Source organism: Petaurus breviceps, unplaced genomic scaffold, assembly GCF_028583685.1.
Source record: "Petaurus breviceps papuanus isolate PSGF00001 unplaced genomic scaffold, PetGlider_PUasm1.0 182, whole genome shotgun sequence".
In the NCBI taxonomy this organism is placed as follows: Eukaryota; Metazoa; Chordata; class Mammalia; order Diprotodontia; family Petauridae; genus Petaurus; species Petaurus breviceps.
This window is the reverse complement of record NW_027185786.1, coordinates 6226788-6251742: the sequence shown is the minus strand read 5'-3', so window position 1 is coordinate 6251742 and position 24955 is coordinate 6226788. Positions and strand designations below refer to the sequence as shown.

The 24955-nt window shown below is 43.9% G+C and overlaps 1 protein-coding gene across 1 annotated transcript; it reads left to right on the top strand.

The window, feature by feature from the left end:
* The first annotated feature begins 701 nt into the window (after positions 1-701).
* On the top strand, positions 702-23149 carry LOC138160869 (lysine--tRNA ligase). The gene is made up of 14 exons (XM_069087697.1): positions 702-878; positions 14512-14665; positions 15290-15455; positions 16542-16635; positions 16997-17183; positions 17345-17470; positions 18572-18691; positions 20367-20529; positions 20635-20808; positions 21000-21085; positions 21342-21427; positions 21788-21914; positions 22427-22570; positions 22892-23149. The coding sequence occupies exons 1-14, from the start codon at positions 817-819 to the stop codon at positions 22988-22990; spliced, it is 1788 nt and encodes a 595-aa protein (XP_068943798.1). The 5' UTR covers positions 702-816; the 3' UTR covers positions 22991-23149.
* Positions 23150-24955: the final 1806 nt, after the last annotated feature.

The window sequence follows — 24955 nt, the reverse complement described above, 5'->3', positions numbered from 1 at the left end:
TGGCTAAACCTCTCCAGTGTCTCTGCCAAGAAAACCCCAGATGGGGACATGACTGAAAATGACCGAACAAGAAGGAAGGAGATATGGCACTTCATTAGAGTATATGCGCTTCAAGGAGTGAATTTAATTGTATCATTATTTTTACCCCTTTGTATGCTGAGCACCCAGTACAAGTGTCCTGCATTTAGGAGGTCCTTAACTGAGGCTGTTTCATTTGGTCGGAAACCAGAGGGGACCAGGAGAGGAGGAAGGGCGGGGGGGGGGGGAATCACCCCAGCTTGTGCGCGGGCAGGGGCTCCGACCACGGCCTCCTCAGACCGCCCCACCGCCGCTCTCCAGCACCCCAGTGCTGAAGCAGGCCATAGTGCGCCTGCGCCCACCCAGTGGCCGCTCGAAATTTAAACCTCCTCTCTTAATCCCCCGCCCATTTCGGAGGAAGACGCCTCCGCGCGCCCGCGAGCTCGAGCACGAGCGCCTTGCCTACATTGACCTACCCTGAGCTGGAAAAAAAGCACCTTGTGCGCATGCTCCCCCAGCGGGGGGTTGGGGGAAGTGTAGCGGGAAAGGAAGGCCTATATACCCGCCCTCAAGGAACCTTGTAGTGGTTCCTCTCCCTCCCGGCTTAGGAGAGAGGCTGGCTGGAAGGGATAAAAAGAAATCGCTCTTAGAAAGTCGGCTCTCAACGTCTTCTAGGAAAACGAAGTTCACAGTGCGCAGGCTCTGTCGGAGCCCCGTCTTCTTCCGGATAAAGGCGGGTTTGACCCGGAAATTCCTATCGGAGCCCTAGTCCCTTTCAGGTCGGGCCCTGGGGTGAAGATGGCAGCGGTACAGGCGGCGGTGGTGACTGAAGACGGCGCCGAGACGAAACTGAGCAAAAAGTAAGCGTTTCTACAAGAGGGCCTGGGTCAGGAAAGGCGGTGGAGTCCGGGGCGGAGAGCCATTCGGGCCTCCCCGGGGAGGAGGCTGTGTCTGGAGCCGTTCAGGCGGCTCTCGTGGGCGCTGACGTGCTTCGAAGAAGCCCCCTTCGCCGCCGGAAACTACAAGCCCCAGCATGCACCGGGGCCAGCCGGAGACCAGAGGTTTCAGTTTGGGGCTGGGGGTGCTCGTCGGAGAGGTGTTTCCTTCCCCGCCGCAGCTGTGCGTCCTCTTCCGGGTTAAAGGGGCGAGAATTTCCTTTAGTCTCCCTCCCGGGGTCTATGGAGAGGCTAGTAAAGGGGATCTGTGCTCCGCCCTTGTCTTTCCTGCCCCATCCCCTCCCGGAAAGGGAGGGTTTTCCTGGAAATGAGCAATACTGTGGAAAGTGCATTCATTACATGTTACTGATTTTTATCCTGCCAACAGCCTTGTGAGGTTGATGCTATTTTTATTCTTGTTTTACAAGTAAGGAAACTGAGGCAGGGTCAACAGCTAGGAAGTGTCCGAAGCAGGATTTGAACTCAGTATACTTAAAATGTCTCTTTTATGTATCCAGTTATTTACATGTTGCCTTCTCCATTAGGTTGTAAGTTCCTTGAAGACAGGGACTAAAGATTGATTTAGTGCCTTTGAACTGACTGTTCAATCAGTGAAATCACTAAGCTATGAAAATGTCAATCAGAACTTCCCCTTATAGAAATTCTTAATTTATTCCTCAAGGATTTTCTGAAAGCAAGCTGAATCCTAGGTTGTTCCAGACAGCTTTCCAAAAATTACCTAATTGTATTTAATATTGGTTGGGGACCGGGGAGGCATTGCTTACCAAATCGGCTCACATTTGATCCATAAAAATAAAGAGAATTTATATGCACTTCTCGGATACTATTTTTTCAGTTTTCTCTTGTTTGAGCTTAGAATATGAAGTCCTGCAGTGAATATTAAATTGGAGAGAACATAGGTCTTACTCTACAATCACCTGCCTTTGTATAAGTGTGTCTATTGAGCTCATATAACAGAGCGTTAGCTAACTTTTTTTTCCCAAGCAACAGGTGTCCTATCAAGTCAAGCATTAAGATTTCCTTCTAAAGAGCTTCTCTCTTAGGTATATTAGCAGTTTGAGTATGGATAGTCAATAAACATTTATTAAATACCTAAATATGTTCCAGGCACTTTGCTAAGCTATCCCTAAATTCAAAGAAAGGCAGAAAACAGTGAGCATGTGTTTTAAGAGGACATTAAGTTCAAGATATCATATAGGCAGCAGAAGATAAGAGACTAGAGGTTAAGAGAAGTTAAGGCTGGATAATTAGATTTTGAGAATCATTGACAGAGATCATTTAATCCATGGGAGCTGGTGAGATCACCAAGTGAAGTAGAATAGAGGGAACATTTAGTGCATTTATAACCTGACCCCTTTCTGGTTTTGTTGTCTGTCTCTCTCCTCCATGTACTTTAAAGGCTCAGGACAGAGCTCTGTGGGACCCTACCCTTAAAGGACATGACTTGAATGAAGGTCTAGGAAAGGAGACTGAGGAGTGATCAGATTAGGTAGGAAAAGAACCAGGAGAGAGTGATGTTCCAAAAACCTAGAGAGAAGAGAGTATCGAGGAGGGTGATTTGCAGTGTCAGAGGCTGCAAAGAGGTCAAAAAGAATGAGGATTGAGTAAAAGCCACTGAATTCAGCAAATGAGGGATCATTGGTAACTTTAGAGACTGCATTTTCAGTTGAGTGATGACATTAGAAGCCAGACTGTAGAGAGTGAAAGGAGAGGAAGTGCAGTCACCTATTTGTATATGGCCTCCTCCAGTTTAGCTAGAAGAGATAAAGGATGATGGTTATTCAGGATAGGCAGATCAAGTGAGGATTTTTTGAAGGTGGGAGAGAGCTGGGCGTATTTGTAGATACTAGGGAGGCATCCTGTAGTCAAGAGGAGATAAAAGATAAGTGAGAGAATGATAGGGGGCAATATCTTGGAGGAGACACAATGGAATGGGATCATTTGTGCGTGTACAGGGGTTAGCCTTGGCCAGGAGTAGGGCCTTGTTGGTATGAGAAGAGGTGGAGAAGGAAATAGTGACTGGAGGCATGGGATAAGGAAGAGGGAACTCACTGAATGGCCTCAAATTGTTCAGTAAGAGGTAAGGCAAGGTTCTCAGCTCAGAAGGTGAGGGGAGTAGAAGCTATTGAAGATTTCAGAAGGGATGAAAATGTTTGGAAGAGCCCTTGTGGAGAGTGAGATAGTGAGTTAGAGAAGTGTGTAAAAGAATTGCTCTACCATATAATCCATATCTTCCACCCGATCAAAATTTGGTACAAATTTGTAGTGGACTCAATCAACATGGTTTCCTGATTTTTCTCCATTTTTGTTAAACAGATGGGGTGGGGGGATCCATGTCAGAGGCTTTGCCAGGGAGCAGTCAGTAATATGAGGGCCCTTGAGGACGGTGTAGAGTTGAGCTGGTTCACCAAGGGGACAAGATGGGGAAAGGAGGAGGGTGTGAAGAGTGTGTCCTGGGAGAGAACTGAGGGGCCAAGGGATTGGAAGTCTTGGTATGGATGAACAGTAGACTGTAAGGGAAGACTGAGGGAGAGGTGGAAAGATAAGGTCAGATAAGGGCATTTCAGTTCTTGAACATGGAAGGGGTGCTTTTGTGGGTGATGGCAAGATGGAGAGTGAAGCTTTATGTGTGGATAAGCTGGAGTAGAGTGTGTAATGAATAGGTGCTTAGTGCTTAGGGTGTTTCAGGGGTATTGAAGTCCCCTAGTATAAGGGTAGGAGTTGGGGAGGGGAGAAAGACTGAGCTAGGTTTTGAAGACCTTGGAGAAGGAAGGAAATGTGTTAAGAGTCGAGTCCTGCCTCTTAGACATTCCTCTTGGTGTTCTGGTACCTCTGAGAACTGGACCTTGGTAGCCATCTTGTCCAACCCATACACAGATGTCGGTCAATTATAGATGTGTTATCACTGGTATTGGGAGAAGTGGCTTCCACTCCATACCTAGTAAATCATAGGGCCAGATCCATTAAACCCATACTTATTGTTGGCATTTAAGCCTAGTGGATTTTATAATGCACATCAGACAATCTTTATCTTTCTACTAGATAGTCCAATCGAGAATAGGGATTATTCTTAAACTATAGCCTGTGAACATTTTAATACCAGCATAGTGGCCACATCCCTCCACAGTGTCTGTCTTGGATGGCCATGCTAGTGGATTGCAAGCTCAGGCTGAAAGAGCTTCATCTCTGGTCCTGGCAGCCACAGATTGTCAGCTGAGTGCCGACCAAGAGGCAGGAAGCCCTCTCTCTGCTCATGGAGAATGAGTACTCTGGCCAGGCAGCCATGAAGGCCCTCAGTCAGGCCTGTGTCTCCCTCTCTGCTTCTGGGGGGTGGAGAAAGGTGGAAAAAGAAAGCAGCCTTCCAGAACTCCATGTCTAGCTGTATAAACTGTAAATGTTGCTCCTGTTAATTACAAATTCCAGATCTTTGTTCAGGGATCTAGTGGATGTGTTATTGGAAAGATTCAACCCTAATAGCTTGACAGCCTTGCTATAGATAGAACAAAAGGAAGATGGAGAGAATTTGGAGAGAAGCTGAACGATTTGTGAGAGAGGCATGAGTTGAGCCAGAGCTATAAATCAGCCAGTAAAGGTGGAATTGGTTTAATTGTGTGTCCTAAATGCATAGACTTAGAGCTAGAAAGGGCACCAAGAAACATCACTGATCAGGTGCTCAGTGATTTCATATGGCACTGCTCTCAATAAGCTTTGCAAAAAGGTGCTTTCTTCTAGGTAATTGCAACTTTTCTGTCAATGTCTGATGCAGAGGAGAGAGATAGTAATTGGGGGGGGGGGGGCGCGGTTTGCCGGTGCTGATGAGGTCACCAGGTGAAGTAGCGCAGAGAAGAGGTCCCAGGCCTGAGATAGAGGGGACAGAAAAGTAGGATATAGAAAAAGTCAGCTCAGAACTTGATAATAAGGTTTGGGCAACCTTTACATTTATACTCAATGACTTCAATGTAAAGGTTGTGCATAGTGTGGATGACCCAAAATGTTGGAAAACTTGGTTTATTCCTAATAAGAGAATGTTTTTATGCCTTACATCTCTATCATTAATAATTCAAGAAGACATTTGGGGAGTATTCGATACGGTGAGGATCAAATAACATGAAAATAAAATTGATTATATTTTTAGACATTTACTCATGTAAAAGTCATTGCTGACTCAGCTGCCTATCAACAGGCAGGCCATGGACATCAATACCAAATTAGAGAAAGGAGTAACAAGAACTTAGAGGATACAACTGAATCACTTCCAACTTAACTATTTAAATTAGCTGTTGATGCTGGGAAATAAGTAAAGGGATCCACTATCACAGCTTCCTAAGGAAGTCTAATCAATTGGCCCACAGAGATCTAGGGAACCTGAACACTGCCTCGGCCAGGAAACACACCCATTCAGAATCTGGGCTCATTTGCCAGATCTTTACAGAGGTGTATGGCAAAAGATTGTGAACAGCAGGGGAGGGAAAAGTAAGTCAGATCATCCTAAGGTTGTTTAAGAAGGAAACTAAAGACAGAAGACAACAAAAATGGAAAACCTGTGAAGATTTTTATGACAGACTCGCTTCTCCATCAGCCAGTCCCCAGCTTGCTATTCTGTGCCTGTAATCTCTGCCACCTTACCTCTTAGATGCCATTGATATGTTTCAGATTCATCTTCCATTTTTCTTCCTGCAGAAGAGGCCTTCCATATCTTCTCTGTGGGTCAGTCTTATGTGGACCTGGTTACTTCTTTCTTGTCTCCCATATTAGAATTTACCCTCCTTGGAGGCAGTGTCTAGTTCTATTTTTCTTTGTATCCCCAGCACTGATTGACTGTTCTATAAGGAAGCAAAAATGGCCTGAGAGAAAATGATTGGCAGCTCTGTGCCATGGTCAACAGTTTTGAGAGCACTTAGGGATAAATTCTGGAGCTAACTGAATGAGGGGAGAATATCAGCTATTCAGAAATAATATCCAACTTTATTATGCCAGAAAAAGGACTGAGAATATCAGTAATTACTGATTCACAAGGTCTTCTTCATGGGGAGGTAGTATGTGGTACAGAGGAAAGCAGTGGATTTGAACTTGGAGGGCCGGGGTTCAAATGTCACACCTGTCACTGAGTAGCTGGGTGACTTAACTTTTCTGGACTTCAGTTTCATCATTTGCAAAATGGAGCGATTGGATTCAATGATATCTAATGTGTCTCCTACGTCTAACCGAAATCTCTACAAAATCTTGATGAGAATAATCCACATACACATCAGGAGTGTCCTTGGTGAAGATAAAAAGGGGACTGTGGGACTTTTCATGAACATTCTCCTACAGTAGGCTGCATTTTTACAGTTTCATAATTTTTTTTTGTTTTGTTTTCCATTTTGGAAGGGGGGGGTGGGAGCAGGACAGTTGTGTTAAAAGTCGGAGGCTGGATTTTGAACTCAGGTCCTCCTGACTCCAGGGCTGGTGCTCTATTCACTACACCAACTAGCCATCCCTGCAGTTCTATAATTGACCAGAAGTCTAAAGAATACAAGATTCTACTGTTTTTAGTTTTTGGTTATAAAAAGCATTTTATTTTATTTTGATTTTTTAAGAGGGGAAGAAGGCAAGGCAGTTAGGATTAGGTGACTTGCTCCAAATCACACAACTAGTTAAGTGTCAAGTGTCTGAGGTTGCATTTGAACTCAGGTCTTCCCTACTCCCGGGGCCGGCGCTCTATTCACTGCGCCACCAAGCTGCCCCAATATAAAAGTCATTTTAGTCTGTCCAAGAAAAAGGCACCACAAAATGTTTTCCTCCAGCAGGATTTCACTTATGTGTATTTCAGAATCTTAGAAGATTCTCTGAAAAATAACAAGAGAGATAACATTTCTTGTTGACGCTCTTTAATTAGATTTTAATTTAATTAATATCAAAATCTCTCTGAACTCCCCTAAAATAGGGAGGTTACACTAAACAAAGATATCTGTCTGTTAGGGAGCCTGTGTGGGATCAGATTGGGGAAAAGATTCTCTTTTGATGGTGAGGTTCCTTAGATGCTTCATTGGCTTATGCTGCTCTGATTATATCAAGCACAAGAACATTGTAATCTCCTAAAGGAAATCCATAATTACTCAAAAGAATTCAGCCTGACACTGCACCTGGGAAAATCCCCCTGGGGAAAGAATGCCTACTGTCCAGACAAACAGGCAATTAAATGGTCAGTCCAGGGAGAGCTGATTCAGCAGGATATATCTCTTGGAAAGGTATTGTGGATAGTTAGTAAACAGGGCCCGAAGTTGAATAAGAGGAAGCAGTCCTTTTAATGACCTCAGGTTTCTCCCTGAAAGAAAGGTTCACCTTTTAAACATCAGTATTGTTTTAATGATGATATGTGGCTGGGGGTTATGACATACCAAGTTTTCTGAAGAATTTGTTGTGGGTCACCAAAGGACAATGGTGAGGGTGAATAGTCTGCAAGGTATCTACAACAGACCTGATGCAATCAGAGATGTGTGAGTGGAAAAGGGAGTAGAACTGAGAGGGAAAATCATGAAATTGGTATCCATGCATTGTCAACCCAAGTCAGGAAACATTTATTAAGCTCTTAGTATGTGCTGGGCACTCTGCTAAGCCCTTGCCTTCAAGGGGATTATATTCTAATGGAGGAAGAAAACACATAAAAGGGACCCCCGGAATGGGGAGAGATTAAGAAACCTGGGGTATCTCAGAGAAAATCCAGCAGTACAGAGGGGAAGGAAGACATGGCTGGCCTGGAGGTCCTCCTTAAGTGGTTCTGGGAGGCCCCAGCCAACTGGAGAGAGGCAGGCTGCAGAAGTGATCTTTCAGGGAGAAGGGGTTTCTAAGGAGAGTTGGAGTGCAGGCTGCAGTGTCCCAGGTGGAACTGCAGCTGAGGTGGGGTGCTGAAGTTTGGAGAGTCGGAAAAACCTCAAAAGCTGTCAGAAATTAATCCCGTTGCAATTGAATTGGATCTAGTGTGAATCCTCATCTTCCCTGCACTGGCAAGCAGCCCCAGACTCCATTCAGGGATCACTGGAGGGCCCAATGGGAATTGGTGCCCACCAGGACTCAGTTATCTCCTCCCCCTCACATTTTCCTACTTTCTATCAACTTTCCATTCCGGATGAGACGCTGAGCCCTCAACTCCTCCCAAGGAGAACCCAGACTTCCCTTTCCTCTTGGACTTTTTAGAAACCTTCCCTCATTCCTAAATTGTGACAGGTAGCAACATAGTTGCTTGCTGAGGACTGATGCACCTTGTCATCAACCTCATCCTTGAGCCCTAAGGACCTTTGGGCCTTTCTACATAGCTCTTCTACATATGTTGTCTTCCCCAATGAGACTGCCAGCTCCTTGAGAGAGGAACTGTCTTTCATTCCCCCAGCATGTAGCTCAGTACTTGGCCCATAGTAAAGTCTTAATAAACAAATGCTTTTTCATTTCATTTCAGGACCAAAGATCTAGAGGAAGGCTTTTAGTTTAGCCTCAGTTATGGTACACAGAGTGAAATTGATAATTAAAGTGAAAAATGTTCATTTCTCATTTCTCTCCACCTTGCCTTTTTTCTCTAAGGGATTTCACATCACAAAAGAAACAGCATTTTATGGAACTTCAAAAACTACTGGACCTGTGTATTGAGGGGTTTTTCTTTGCCATATGATTGAGGGAGGAAAAAAATCAGTTACTCAGAATTTCTCACCTTGAGCTTTGCTGTTGAACTGTGTGAGCTGATTGCTCTATGCCTGACAGACAATTGGCAATTAATAAAAAAACTTGTTGAATGATTTACCAAATTTGGACTCCCAAATGAGCCAAAATGGGAAGAAAACTCATGTTAATTACAGTCTCCTGGGGAACAAGGGGCAATAAGAGCCTTCTCTTGACATCAGAAAGGTCCTCTTCATTTATATGTTGTTAGGATGTCCCTCCTGATCCAGCTTCTGATTGCTGTTAGTGGTGGGGTATTTTGCCACAAATGTGATAGTTCATTAGGGGGCCTGGGTGCCATACCTGCTGAGAAGAGTGGGGTCGGAGAAGTTGTGGTTGTGTGACTACCACTCTTTCACTAGGGCAAGGCTTTTCTGACAGAGGAAGGGGGTTTCTTTTTCCTTTATTGCTCCGTAGACATTGTCCCTGATTTGTCTTCGTTCCGTTGTTTTTGCACACACAGAACCTTTTCCTTTTTCTTTGATTCTTTTGGGGTATAGACCCAATAGTAGTTCTGCATCAGAGGGTTTGTGCACAGGAAGGAGGAAAGGAAACAAACATTTATTAATTGCCTTCTGCAACCCAGGCACCAGGCTAAGTGCTTTATAGTTGTTACATCATGTAATCCTCACAACAACCCTGGGAGGTTGATTCAGTTATTATCCCCATTTTGCAGTTCAGGAATTGGAGGCAGACAGGTTAAATGACTTGCCTAGTACAAAACTGGGCAACTTCCAGAATTAATTTCCTTTAGTGATGAGTGGCAGCTTTTGAGTTCATCTATCTTGGATGCTGCACAATTGATTTTCTCCCCAAAGCCTCTCCCAGCCTCTGGAGTGGTTTTAGCCTGGAAGGTTGAACCTGGGGTGCTCCTCAGCCACCAACCCCCAGGGCACCAAGGTGCTTGCTCATTGTTTTCCAGAATGGCTGAACCAAAATCAGGGATTAGAGTGGGCCCCCTTCAGACAGCTGTCATTTTCCTGTATTGTCACCTTTGCCTTTCTGATGGCCACATGTTAGAATTTCTTACATTTGCATTTCTCTAATTATTAAGTGTTTTGGAACATTTTTTCATGTGTTTATTGATAGCTTCAATTTCTTCCTCTCAAAACTTTCTGTTCTCATCCTTTGACTCTTTATTGGGCAATGGCTCTTGTTTTTTTTTATAGATTTAAATGTTCTTTGTATAGGGTGTCTTTGTTCAGTATTTAAGCCTTATCAAGATTTTTGGGACATACTGTATATCTTGGCTAAGGACCTTTATCAGAGAAACTTGCTCAAATGATTTTTCCCCAGTTGTCCTTCTAATATTAACTACATTGGTTTTGTTTGTTCAAAGACTTGTAAATTTCATGTAATCAAAATTATCTGTTTTAAATTCTGTGACCCTCAGTGTCCCTTGATTGGTCATGCATAAACTCTTCCCATGCCTTTCCATAGTTGTGATAGATGTATTCTTCCTTTTTCCTCTAACAATGTAACCTTTTATGTCTAAGTCATGGAGCCATTTGGAGTTTATCTTGGTATACTGTGTCACACTGGATTGGGAAATGACACTTATTCTTATAAATTGAATCTATTCCTGATATATGGGATGTCTGAAAAGTCTTAGTCCAGTTTTAAAGTTTTGTTAATCCACACCTAATTTCTGCCTGACTGCTTTCCAGGTTTCCCAGCAGTTTTTGTAAAATAGTGAGTCTTGACCCCAGTAGCTGTAGTATTTGGGATCATCAAACACTATACTGCTGTGTTTGCTGTTGTATGTCATGTACCTAGTCTGATCTACCTCTAATAAATAAATAATTTTTTTCAACTATCAAGTATTTTTCCTCTCTTCCCCTTTACTCCTCCACTAAAGTAAATGAAATGAAGTAAAGCTCCATTTGGAGCTTATTTGGGCATGCAGTCTCAGGTGTTACTCTATACCCAATTTAGGCCAAGCCACTTTCCAGTTTTTTTACCAAGACTAGGACCTTATCTCAGTATTTGAGGTCTTTGAGTTTATCAACCACTAAACTATTAGGTTTAGTTTACTGTGTTTGGTATGTTGTATAACTTAATGTATTTCACTGATTGACATCTCTTTTTAACCAAATACCAAAAAACTTTTCATTTTTTTTTACTCTGAACTTCAGAAATCCGACTAAAATGGGTATTTCCCTATAGGAAATCCAGCAGAAAAGCAGGGTAGCAAGACTAATTTTGAGCATTCCTACTTCATATCACAGTTTTAATCTAGTGCTGCTGCTAGGCTGCCTTTATTCCCGCTTTTTTCATTATTTCCTTTGAAACTACTGACTTTTTTCTTGCTTCTTAACAACTGTCAAGGTGGCAAGTCCTGTCCTTTATTCAAGCCTTAGATGAAATACCAACTTCTGCAAGAGGCCTTTCCCAGTCTTCCCATGTGCCAGTGTCTTCCCCTCAGAGAAGGCCTTCTGTCTGTTCTGTGGGTATCTTCTAGACGTTTAGTTATTTACAACTCTTCCCTATTGGAATGTAAGCTCCTTGAGGGCGGGATTTTTTAGGGGGAGCACTTATCAAGGTCCTTAATAAGTGCTCATTGACTGACTAAGCAGGTGCAGTGGATCCAGTTGATCATGTACTCAGTCTTTTGGTTTCCAGTCCTCTTGCTGAACAATAGTGGAAGTCTTCAGGAGTAGGAATTAATCTTAATCCAAGGAACACTGGTGCCAGTGGTGTGAAATGGACTGTGAGGAAAGCCAGTAATTTGTGTTCATAAAATGTCCACCTTGACAGTTGTTAAGCAAAGGCAAAGAATTGCTTCATGGCAATAAAAATGAGCCCTGGGCTTGGAGTCTAGAGAAGTCCTGGTCCTGCCATTTGTGAGCTTTGTTACAATGGGCCAGTCACTTTGGGCCTCAGTTTACTTACGTGGAAGTTATACCAGAAGCTCTCTAACAAACATTCTCTGATTCTCTGAATGGGGTTCTCTCACATATTTAAAAAAAAAAAAAACGATCTTCAAGCTTCTCTTGGGTACATCAAGGCAGCATGACATGTTGCAGAGAAATTTTCACTTTTCCTTAAGGTTTAATTCTCTTAGCCTTTATTGGGTGCCTGGCATAAACAAGAAAAAACTAAGGAGCTTATATTCTACTGCGGGAAAAACCACACTTATAAGCATAAATACAGAGGAAATACAATGTCACTGGGGGGAGGGGGGGCACCAACAACTGAGATGAGGACACACCTCCTGGAGGAGGTGGCTGCTGGGGCTTTTCTAGGGCAGCAGTGAACAGTCAGCATCCCAGTTATGGCAGCAAGTCATGCAGAGGCCCAGACTCAGGACAGGGAGAGTATGCGCTGATGTTTGTCTGGGGAGACAGATGGAACCAGATGGCAAAGGCAGCACCAGAGGCAGCGAGTAGGGAGCCATGAAAACTTCTTGATCAGGAGATTGACATGGACAGACTGGGATTAAAGGATGTCCATTTACCCAGGGAAGAGAGTGGAGGCAGGGGAGACCAGGTAGGAAGTTGTTCCAAGAGCCCAATGAGACGATGAGGGCCTGAGCAAGGGCAGTGGCTATGAAGGATGGGAGAGCTGGGTCAGCAGAACACAAGACTTGGCAGCTTAACTGGCTTTAGGGGTCAGGACAAGAAGGAGAGAATGCTTGCAGGTGTCTGAGAGAAGCTGAGGCAGCATGATGGGGTAGTACAGAGGCTGCTCCTGTTGTCTGGAGTCACTTGCTGCCTTGCGACCTGGTTCTTGGTCTCGTTCTCATATTTAAAATGAGGGGAGTGGTCTGGGTGGCCTCTCAGGTCCCATCTGGATGCCATGATGATTATGCCCTCAACAGAAATAGAGATGTGGAAAGTGGTAAATTTTTTTGTGGGGAGATGAAGAGTTCCATTTAGTACATACTGAGCTTAAAATGTCCAGCTGGCATTTTAGTGAATTAGATTGCCTCTCATGAGAGATAGGAGGGCTAGATATGTAGATTTGGGAATCATTTGCATAGATGTGATCATTGAATCCATGGGAGCTTTTGAGAAAACAGCTTTAGAGACTAGAGAAAAAAGGGCCCAGGATAGAGTCTTAGGATACAACCACAGGAAGAGGTGGGACAAGGATTATGAGACCAAGAAAGAGGAATGGGATCAGAAACCAGATTGTCTGGATCTGCTGGTAATAGAAAGTATTTAGGAATAGGAAGTGGTCAGTGGTGTCAGAAGCTACAGAAAAGTCAGAAAGCATTGGATTTAGTAGTGAAGAGATCATTTGGAGTCTTATAAGAGTTTCATCTAAGTGGTGGGATTGGAACTTAGATCATGAGGGTTTGCGAACAGAAGGCAAAATGAGGAAATGGAGGCACCAAACAGAGATAGCTCTTTTAGGAGTTTGGAAGATAAATGGAGGACAGATACAGGTGATGGCTTGATGGAATGGTAGGATCAAATAAAGGGGCTTCTTGTTATTTCTTTTTAAATAAAGATTGTTTAAAGATGGGAAATCTGAGCATGTTTGTAGGTATTGAAAGGAACCATTGGTTAAAGAGAATTCAAAGATTATGAAGAAGTGATGACTGAAGGGGCAAGCTTATGAAAAAGAAAAAGGGATGGAGTTAATGAAAGGGAAAAAATACACCCGTAAATGCTGACGCTGTGCTAAGTGCTGAGGATACAACCAGAAACATGAGGCAATCCCCACTCTCAAGGAAATAACATTCTAATTGGCAGAAACAACAGGTGAGGAAGGAGGATTCAGTTACAGGGCAGATGGAATTCCTAGATTAGATAGGGGACCTTGGAATCCAGTGAAAGGACAAATGGTCAGACCTAGTCTAATGATCCTTCATTGTACTGGAAAGATTGTGTGATATGAATATATATCACCTGAAGGTGACTCTACTCATCTAAATTATGTGAGTGTCATGTCTTCCCATCAGTAGAAGAAAGAGAAAGGGGAAACCAAACGTACAAGTAAAGGAAAAAGTAGCAAAAGAGGAGCAAGCTATTGAGGGTGACTTGTGAAGTATGAAAAAGCCAAATGCAGCTGTTAAAATGCCAAACTTCAGAAGTTCAGAAGACCTGGGTTCCATCCTACACTGGCAGCTGGTAGCTGTGTGACCTCTCAGCCTGCTCCCTCATCTGTAAAATGAGGGACTTGGAATGGATGGTCTCTGAGGCTCCTTCCCTCTCTGAAGCTGTAATCCTAAAGGAGAAGTAGAGGGAGCCTCCGTTTTCCTAGATAAAATATAAAAAAGGTCATCTGCCCTCTTAGGCATGAGGGAAAGAGGAGTGAGGGGCTTATGTGTAAATCAGTGTGGTTTTCCCATGATCCAAGCTAGGTCACCTCCTAAATAAGAGCTTCATCTTCTGGAGTTTATCAGTTACAGGGATAGATTCTGCCCTGTGAGCAGACTGATTGGCAGGCCAAGATCCCTTCATTGTTCTGAAGATGACAGGGAGACAGTCTTTTTTTTTCTTGGGCTGTGTGCTCTAATCAGCTTCTCTTTGTTCATAGAATTTTCCTTTCTGGATCTACAGGCTTGGAAAAATTGGGAGGGGGTATCACTAAGGAAAAATAAATTTGAGGGGAGAGCATCAAACTTAGCCCTCATATTTATTTTCCCTTGCTCTCCTGTTAGGTTTTGAATTAGGTCCTGAGAACTAAGTATTTTATTTTGGCCATATTCTCAACACTCTACCCCCATTTCTTGTTTGGTATAGACTCAGTGGTTAAGTGACTAAGTTGTTGATTGGTAACTCTTCAGGTGTTAGAGTTAGAGTGAGGATGCCTGGGAAGTAGGTCCATAGCCAGAAGATCTCACTGGTTTCCCCAGGCAGTGGCCAGACTGAAATTTGTCGTTACCTTTACCCAGTGAACTGAAGAGACGTTTGAAGGCAGAGAAGAAAATGGCTGAGAAGGAGGCAAAGCATAAAGAGCTCAGTGAGAAACAGCTGAATCAAGCCCCCACCACCAATCATGCTGTTGACAATGGCGTGCCTGCTGATGAGGAAAGCCTGGACCCAAATGTGAGTTTTAACTCTTTGTCAGTTGGTTGATCAACTATAGAGAATGGTGATAGGAAGACATAAATAGAAGATGCTATGAAATGTCCAAGTATGGTTCAAGTGACGTCCCAGAATGGTTTTGTTAAGCCATTGTGAAAAGATATCATCTGAATATATTTGACTGTGATCTCTCAAATTCTAGATTTTTCTCCCAGTAGGAGCAGTTTTTCTGTTGGCCTTTGTATTTACAAACAGTCATTAAGTAAACCAAAACTAACTGCCAGCCAGGACAGACGTGAACAAATGGCTTGAACTTCAGATATAGGGGAAGATCCCATTTGAAGTCTTTTTTTTTTTTTTTTAGTATTTCTAAGGTAATGATGCTTGAGAATAAACAGTAAAAGTGTAGAGATGGCAGGATGTGACCATAGAAATCAAGAACAACATAGATGAGTTTGTGGTCCCCCCCCAAAGCCAGTGCTTTCTCACTAGGGTTTTGCTGTAGCTTTGTTTACATTTGTCACCCCCATCAGACTGGGAGCTCCTTGAGAGCAGAGAGGCTCCTTTACCTTTGTTTATATTCCTAGGACCTGACCCTAGAAAGGGCTTAATAAGTGCTCTTGGTCTTTCATGTTTTGATGACAGCAATATTACAAGATCCGAAGCCAGGCAATCCAGCAGCTGAAGATTAGTGGAGAGGACCCCTACCCACACAAGTTCCACGTGGACATCTCACTTACTCACTTCATTGAGCAGTATAATCATTTACAACCAGGCGACCACTTGACTGACATCACTGTGAGAGTGGCAGGTATGTATTCTCTCCTGTTGGGCAATAACCCCTCCTGAACTCTAGTTCTACAGTGGGCCATGAAGTGGTTTGGGGGGAAATAAGAGGTTTTTCCTTTGTAAAAATACTTCCAGTCTGTTGGTTCAGTTCAGTTTTCTAGCTTTCACAAATAAAGAGGGTAATCCTGAAGGATCCAGTTATGTTTAGCGGATCTGTGAATGAGGAAACCAGGACAAGAGATAAGGGTGGAAATGTGTTAACCTATAAAGGCATCTGTAATCTGTGTCATTAAGACCAGCACCCTTCATGACTCTAGGTTCATGAAAAACATGAAACTTATTAGCTGAGTTAAATGTTTGGATTTGGTGTTCTATAACTGAGGGTAGGAGTACTAGAATTCTGTTGCTTCTGGATCAAAGGAACTAATATGATTCTTAGTTTAATTAGAAGAAAGTTTCTCTAAGACCTCGAAGTGGGCTCATTCTGCTGTTTGCTATAACCTTGGTACAAGTGTGGAGGGTACTCGTTAATGCTAATTATCCTACTTAACAAAAATGGTTTCTGACTTGTCCAGTGAAAGTCTTTTACTTTTTTTTTTTTTTGAGGGGGGAAGCCCAGACAATTGGGGTTAAATGACTTGCCCAACATCACACAGTACATGTATCAAGTATCTGGGGCTGGATTTGAACCCAGATCCTCCTGACTTCAGGGCCAGTGCTCTATTCACTGCACCACCTAGCTGCCCCAGTCTCTTACTATTTACTTTTTTTTAATTTTATTTTCAGTTTTGAATCCTCTCCTCTCTTCTCCTTTCCCTTTTACCATCCACTGATAAGGCAAGAAGAACAAAATTCATTATAGATACATATAGTCTTGTAAAACATTCCCACATTAGCTATGTCCAAAAAAAAGAGAGAAAAAATATGCCTTGGTTTTACCCTGAGGCCAACAGCTCTCTTTCTGGAGATAGATGTTCATCGTCAGACTTTGGAATTTTGTTTGATTATTGTATTAATCAGTTATTAAATCTTTTGAAGTTGATTATCTTTACAATATTTGTGTTATTGTATAAATTATTCTCTTGTTTCTGCTTTTTTTCCTCTGTAGGCCGGATCCATGCAAAACGAGCTTCTGGGGGAAAACTCATCTTTTATGATCTTCGAGGAGAGGGAGTCAAGCTACAAGTGATGGCCAATTCCAGGTATGAAAGGCCTCCATGGGCTGGCCCATTCCATGTGGGGGTTAGAGGTGCTGTAGGTCTTGTTTTCCCAACCCTGTTATCGAAGGCATAGTGTGATGAGGCTGGGTAGATAAGCAGAGTTCAAGTCGATCAGTTAACTAGGATTTATTGATGGAAAAGAACAGCAAATTATGGTGGGAGGGAGGGACTTGTGGCTCTGGGAGGGAAATGGGAAAAGGACGCTGCCCTCAACTTGGTTGAGAATCTAAAAGGAACCAACCACCTTACATTTGTTTAGGATTTTAGTGAGGGACCAGGGTGAGAAGATGGGTCACCTTGAAATCGGGCATTGTGTCCTGAATTGAACGTCCCTTCCCCTCAGGAATTATAAGTCAGAAGAAGAATTTTTTCATATAAATAACAAACTTCGACGGGGAGACATTATTGGGGTTCAGGGAAATCCAGGGAAGACCAAGAAGGGGGAGCTGAGCATCATTCCCCATGAGATTACTCTCCTGTCACCGTGTCTTCATATGTTGCCGCACCTTCATTTTGGCCTCAAAGACAAGGTGAGCTTCCAGTGCCTCCTCTCTCTGAATCCAGTCCTTTTTAGGACTTATTTGTTCCTTTACCACCTCTTGGTGTTCACAATCTTAGGCCTTTGGTCTCCCATCTGCATTTAATGTTTCAGGATACGATGGCTGCTAACTACTGTGTTTGTTTCTTAAAGGAAACACGTTATCGCCAGCGATACCTAGACTTGATCCTGAATGACTTTGTGAGACAGAAGTTCATCACCCGCTCCAAGATAATCACCTACATAAGGAGCTTCCTAGATGAGTTGGGCTTCCTGGAGGTGAGCAAGGAGTGTTTATTAAGATGTTCCTAATATGTACTTTCCCTGCTGTTCCCTGTTCCTTCCTGAGGATTGCTGTATGTCAGTAACCTCTAATTCCAGCTGGAGGGAGTCCTTTCTCTGCCAGTGTCCTTGTTCCCCCATGTTTCCTCAATTCCCCAAGTACCAGGACGGGACCTGACTTTCCAGAGTAGCATTCACACAGGGAGCAGGAATGCTGGCTTGAGGAGGTGACTGGTGGACATACTAAAAAAGGGCCTGGCCTGACTTTCTTGTGTATTCCTGTCTTGTTGGTCTCAGGAGATTCCCATGGTCAGATACAATGGTGTAATTCTCCGGGCTGGTTGCTGGTATAGGCTTTTTTGAAGTTGATATAGGATTAACCCTTTCTAGATAGCATGAAGTCCTAGCTGATTCACACTATTTCCAAGCCCAGAATGTAGTACAATCTTGGGATTTTGCTGTACATAGATCAGGGCTTTTGCTAGAACTGAAGAGCCCACCCCTTGGCAGCGAAGAGGAAAGTTTGTGACTTAAACAGGATCTTTAGGCAAAGGGTCATGGACACATGGCTCAAGCTCAGCCCAGTTGAGATGGTCTTTCCCCACAGTGTTTCCTCTATCCTGGGAATAAATACCAGGAATGGGTGTGGCTAGGTGGCACAGTGAGTAAAGCGCCGGCCCTGGAGTTAGGAGGACCCAAGTTCAGTTCTGGCCTGAGACACTTAACACCCACACAAAAAAAACAGCTGTGTAACCTTGGGCAAGTTACTTAACCCCAATTGCCCTCCAAAAGGAAAAAATAAATAAATAAATAAATGCTACGAGACTTTAAAAAGAAATAATAAATAAATACCAGGAATGTTGGAGCATTCTTGACTTTGACCCACTTCTACAACATTAAGGAAGTCTTCATGGTGTCATGTTAGTGACATTTTTGATCTTTTTAATAAAAAATTATAGGCACACAGGCTTAGTAAACCAAATTTTTAGCCTCTGTAATTCTCATTTGATTAATGGTCTAACTGAGAATTAGAAATAAATGTACATAATCTGTAGTGTCTCTGAGTTAACTGACAACTGACTATTTTTCTTTCTCTAGATAGAAACACCCATGATGAATGTCATCCCAGGTGGTGCTGTTGCCAAACCCTTTATCACCTACCACAATGAGCTGGACATGAACTTGTATATGAGAATTGCCCCAGAGCTCTATCACAAGGTCAGAAGAGAAGAAATCCTTTCTCTTAGAGAAGGAAAGGGATAGGAAATCCCTGGGTTTGTATGTGCAGATAGCTAATTGAGAAGTCATATTGGCCTGGCAACAGGAAAATAGGACATACAAGTGATTCCACAGGGAAGGGTGTGAGGAAACAACATCCTCAGGATTGGAAATAGGACCTCAAAGACATTCTCCTTTCTACCAGAATCCTCGTTCACTCTTCTCTTCTACCTGCTGGGGATCCTCAGCACTCCACATATTTGTAATACATGTTTGCTACGTATTCTTCCTGATGGTAGGAAGCTCAGCAAGGCTAAAACAGAACTCTCCTCTCTTGTGATGGCTGGGGCATCACCCTCTTCCCAGGGTGTGACCTTCAGCTCCTTTCTTGGCACTTGCTCCACAGAGCCAATCTGCTTTCAAGTCTTCACCATTTCTACTTTCACAGCCTCTCTTCTTTACATCTGCTTTTCTCCACTGCATGGTTGCCACCCTGTTAGGGCCCTGTCACCGTGGGCCTACACTATTGCAGTAGCCTTCCCTCAGATCTCCATTCAATAAACTCCCGTGGCTTACTCTACTCTCTGACCCAGCCACCACTGGCCATCTTGGCTATTCCCAAATGACACTCCATCCCCATGCTTTTTTGTTGTTCAATTTTTAAACTAAATTTTTTTTTTTTCAATCAAAAAACCTCCCTCCCTATTTTTCTTTCCTCTTGTATCTATGCCTTTTCACTGGTTGTCCCCCATGCCCAGCAGGCTTTGCCTGCATGCACACACTCTCTCTCTCTCTCTCTTTCTCTCTCTCTCTCTCTCTCTTTCTTCCTCTCTTCTCTTTCTCTCCCTTCCTCCCTCCCTCCCTCCTTTCCTCTGTCTCCTCCCTTCCCTCAATTCCCTTAAGACTCTACCCAGATTCCAGCTTCTGCCAGAGGTCTTTGTTAGTCCATCCCCACCTCTTCACACACACTGCTGGTAGCTTTCCTTTAAAATTACCTTCCATTTATACTTTATAGAGAATGTATGGTTTTTTGCATGTTGCCTCCTTTAGAATGTTATTTCCTTTTTGGCAGGAACGATGTTTTTCCTTTCTTTGTATCACCAACATTTATCACAGTATCTGTCACATTGTAAGTGCTTAATAAAATGATTGTTGACAGACTCTTTTCATGTGGGAAGGTACATAAGAAATTTATATATCTCTTGAGCTTGGGAGTTTTTAAAATTAAAATACATTTTTTTTTCCTGCCACCTCCAAGGGGAAGAACCCAGAGCCTTTATAACAAATATGCAGAGTCAAACAAAAGTGGAAAAAATATATCTCTTTCTGTAGATTTAATCCTTCCCGTCTCTGTCCATGGGTGGGCCCTATGCATCATCTTTGCTCCCCTGGCATTGCAGTTAAAAGTTTTTCAGCATATTTTTTTTCCAAGTTGTTAGAGGATAAATTGAGTTATCCTTACTGGCTCTACATCAGTTCTTGCAGCTCTCCCCAGCATTAATGGGTGTAAAGTATCTTAGAATTATTTCATTTTTTACTTTGCTAACACAGGAATCTTGAACAATTTTTCACATGGTTATTGATAGTTTGTGTTTCTTCTTTTAAGGATTACCAGTAAATTTTGCAGGTCCTCTTACCAAAGCTTGCTTTGATCATGGCTGGTTTCTCTGCCTAGATGCTGGTAGTTGGTGGCATTGACCGGGTTTATGAAATTGGACGCCAGTTCAGGAATGAAGGAATTGATTTGACTCACAATCCTGAATTCACAACCTGTGAGTTCTACATGGCATATGCAGACTACCATGATCTCATGGACATCACCGAGAAGATGATTTCAGGTACCCTCTCTACCATGCCTTTGACATGTGCTCTCTGCACCACATGGGGGAAGGGCTGTGTGGGATGTTGGCAGATCCTCTTTAAGGAGCAGGTTTCTCTCTCAGGAATGGTGAAGAACATTACAGGAAGTCACAAGGTCACCTATCACCCAGATGGCCCAGAGGGAGAGGCCTACCATATTGACTTCACACCGCCCTTCCGCAGAATCAGCATGGTAGAAGAGCTTGAGAAAGCTCTGGGCACAAAGCTTCCCGAGACCAGCCTTTTTGAAACAGAAGGTAAAGACGATTCTCCAGTTTATATTTCTCCTTGACCTTAGCCATTGGATCAGAAACAGTCGTTGCTAATAACTCAATTTTACGTAATGCTTGAAGGTTTACAAATCCCTGTAGCTCTGCCCTAGTCCTTTACACAGTTCCTCCCCAGGGACTTGGGAGCTCCCCCCTAATTTTGTGTGTTTGGATAACAGAAACTCGTAAGATTCTTGATGACATCTGTGTGGAGAGAGGTGTGGAGTGTCCCCCTCCCCGAACTACGGCAAGGCTGCTTGACAAGGTAAGTGATCGTGACCTTGGGGTCCTGGTCCCTCTCATCCAGGGATGGATGGCTCCTTCTGCTCCCTGTGAAGATAGTAGCCCACAGTGAGGAGAGTCCAGCTGAGACATCTGCAGAAGAGTCAAGCTAAATAGACAGGAGAAACATGAGCCAGATGTGGAGTGTATTGTGGCCTTCCTTTGGGTGGGGACGTAGGATCGGGCCTAGGGAAGCATTGCTGAGACTTGTTCTCTCCACTGTGTCCTTTATCGCTCAGCTTGTAGGTGAGTTCCTGGAAGTGACCTGCGTCAACCCCACCTTCATCTGTGACCACCCACAGATAATGAGCCCCCTGGCCAAGTGGTAAGATACAGCATGGCTCTCCGGGAGAGGAGATCTTGGGTGTCTCTTTACTGTGTGTTGTGGGTTTACTGAAAGGCATAGCGCCTAGTCTTTGCACGTACCTGAGCTCTGGTCTGTACCCTTGAAAGTGTCTTATTACTAGTGTTTAAAGTATCCATTGTGAGATGACTAATGGACTTTGCCCCATTGTAGCATGGGGGAAAACTGGATCTGAAAATCGAGAGCGGTGCAACTGAACTAGAGAAGCCCTGAGATCCTTCCTTTCTATCTCTAAATCTGTGATTGTCTGATCTTCTTAAGTAAACCACCCGCTGGCACTCCAAGTTGCCTAACCACCATCCTTTGGTTTCTGTTGTCCAGGCATCGCTCCAAAAACGGCCTTACGGAGCGCTTTGAGCTCTTTGTGATGAAGAAGGAAATATGCAACGCCTACACTGAGCTGAACGACCCTGTGCGGCAGCGGCAGCTTTTTGAAGAACAGGCCAAGGTAGGGGATGAATGGGCATGAGCAGGGAGGTGCTGAGCAGGAGTCTGACCCGTGGTTTGTGAAACAAATTACTGTGCAACACCAAACACAGAATCCGAAGACACGGGCTCCAATCTTGTGCCCTCCGTGACCCTATGTGAAAAGGAGAGGGCTGGACTGAGGCCATTCTGAAGGGAAGCCCACTTGGAAATACAGACCCTGACACACTTATCTGGAAGCGGGGTGGCCCATCTATGTAGCTGGACTCAGATCTGTGCTCTCTGAGTAGTGGGTACAGTTTTATTTTACTGAGAATTGCATTTGTGCTGAGGTGGCTTTCTTCCACACGTGCAGTTTGCTTTATCCTCTTCTAGAAGGGAACCTGGCATCATCTGCAGGGTGTAGAGTTTAATCTACAGTGCAGTTTTGTTGCTGTGAGTTCCCTAAAAGGATAGGAAACAATCGCTGGACTCCAGGCATCCAGTCACTACAGGTGTTCAGCATGCCCTCATGTCCCTTTCTTCCTCCTCCAGGCCAAGGCTGCAGGTGATGATGAAGCCATGGTCATTGATGACAATTTCTGTACTGCCCTGGAGTATGGTCTCCCACCAACGGCTGGCTGGGGAATGGGCATCGACAGACTCACTATGTTTCTTACAGACTCTAACAACATTAAGGTAAATGGCTACAGGCCCTTAAGACATAGTGATCCCAAAGCAAGTTTAACTTGAAGCATAAACAAACCAACCTAAATGTGTCCCTAGTTATAGAAAGATAAAATGAAAATCCAGCAAGGAGAGGCAGCCATGTGCTTCTTCTTTGTGATGGGGTTGGTCTCTAGTTAGGATAAAAGGGGAAAAGGAGCCAGCTGCTTTCTTCTCCTTGCCAGATCTGTGTACTAGGCACCTGCCTCCTGACAGAGGGCTGGGGCAGGGGTAGTGTTAGCAGGAGCATTCACTGGGAGGTTCAGGCCTCAATTGACATGTTTTTCTCTCCAGGAGGTCCTTCTCTTTCCTGCCATGAAACCTGAAGAGAAGAAGGAGAATCCATCACATGTTGGTCTGCCTGAAGGCACAGTGGCTGCTGCCTCCTGCTAGAGAAGAGGAGTCCAGCCTTTTCTGATAGAGACAAGGGATTCAGGGACAGCAGGACTGGTATCAATGACTGGAGCTCAGTCCTACGGATGTCTCCAGCCAAGGGCAGTGCAGTCAGGAGCGCTTTCTACTCACCACCAAATAAACCATTTTTCTCTTTAACTGCTTTACTTCACTTATTTCTTTTTTGTTTGTTTGTTTTTAAGCAATTGTGGTTAAGTAACTTGCTCAAGGTTACATGGCCAGTTAATTTTGTGTCGGTGCCAAGTATCTGAGGCCTGAACCGATCCCAGGTCTTCCAACTCTGGGGCTGGTGCTCTTACTCACTGCCACCTGGCCGCCCCTAAGCAATTGGGGTTAAATAACTTGCTCAAGGTTACACGGCCAGTTATTTTGTGTGGGTGTGAAGTATCTGAGGTCGGAATGATCCCGACTCTGGGGCCAGCACTCTTACTCACTGAGCCACCTGGCCGCCCCTACTTCACTTATTTCTTAAGTCTTGGAATACCACCAGTTCATCCAGATTAATATTTGTGTCTTTCACTTTGGAATGGGTTTCTAACCTTTTTTTTTTGGCCAGGGTAAATAGGACTCAGGCTAGGTGAGGCTCATTGGCTCTAGAAAATGGTTTCTGTGGAAAGCAAAATTCAGATGAATCCCTGTGGCCTTGGAACCAAAGAAGCCCAAGAATATACTTCTTTCTTTAAATAAGGGGCTACAGCCATAATGCAGTTATTGCTTTTTTCTTAGATCCCTCTAAAGATCTCTCAAGTTGTTTTGGTAGAAGGGTGGTAACCAGACATTAGGTTTCAGGAATTTAGCAAGGGGTCACGGTTCTGAGGAGATGGAGGGAAGACATAGATTACCATTTGAAATTTTCTTAGAACCTTCTTCAGGGCCCTTTCTACTTGGTATTCTGATATTTCTTTACTGTTCCTTGAGGGCATGAACTTTAAGCTGTTGAACATTTTTATAATTGATTTGGATAAAGGCTGAGCTGGCAGGCTCATCAAATTTGCAAACACTGGATGACAAAGACCCAGTGGAAAGATCTTGACCTGCTGGAGCAGGGGCTGCATCTAAAATTAAATTCATTAGGTCACTTGGAGTCCAAAGGTCAGTTTCAAATTTCCTGAATAAGTTGGGGATTTTAGAGATAAACTCAATACGAGTCAGCACAGTATACATGGTGAGGTATAAGTCCCTCTAACCTTGTCAGACCACATCTGGAGCAGTTTTTAGTCCTTAGCTCCCTGGGATAAGAAAACTGAAGAGCTGAGGAGAAGCCTGAGAAGGGGATTAAGTACAGGCCTTGCATCCATGTCACCCAATGAGCTGTGAAACAGATGTAGGAAGAAGTGGCAGGGCTGAGTCTGGAGAATAGAAGCCTCTAAAGGACTCCTCTGTAAAAGAAGGCAGACCCAACAGCATGGGGAGAGGTTGCCAACAATTGGCCCTGCCTTGCAATAGAACGGCCCCCTCCTCCTCAAGCCCAGGCCATGACCACCCCTGCTGTGGAGGGCATTCTTTTGGGTCTTCCCAGCTTTCATATTACATTTCTTTGTATTTCCCATTTCATTCCGCTAACCTCTGAGGTACCAGAGGCCAGGGACAGACCAGAGTCAGACAGTCCCAACCCAGACACATGTGAATCATCAGATTCCTGTGGGTGCAGGGAAAGGGGGGAGGTTGGGCTGCAGATGGTCCTCAGAGGAAGCTGATGATTCCAAGGGGGAGGTGAAGAGAGATAGTTCCAGGGATCGGCTAGTCAAGTGCACGGGAGACTGGCCTGTATGAATCAAGCTCTATGCAACAAGCATAAGTAAAACGGGCTGGAGTCGAGTTGGGAAGGGCATTTGATATTATCCCAACAGAGGGGATAAATGTGGATGTTGTGCGGGAGCGGAGTGACATTAGCAGGCCTGTCCTTGTAGACGATGTCACCTTTTAAGAAATTCTAGGGACGGG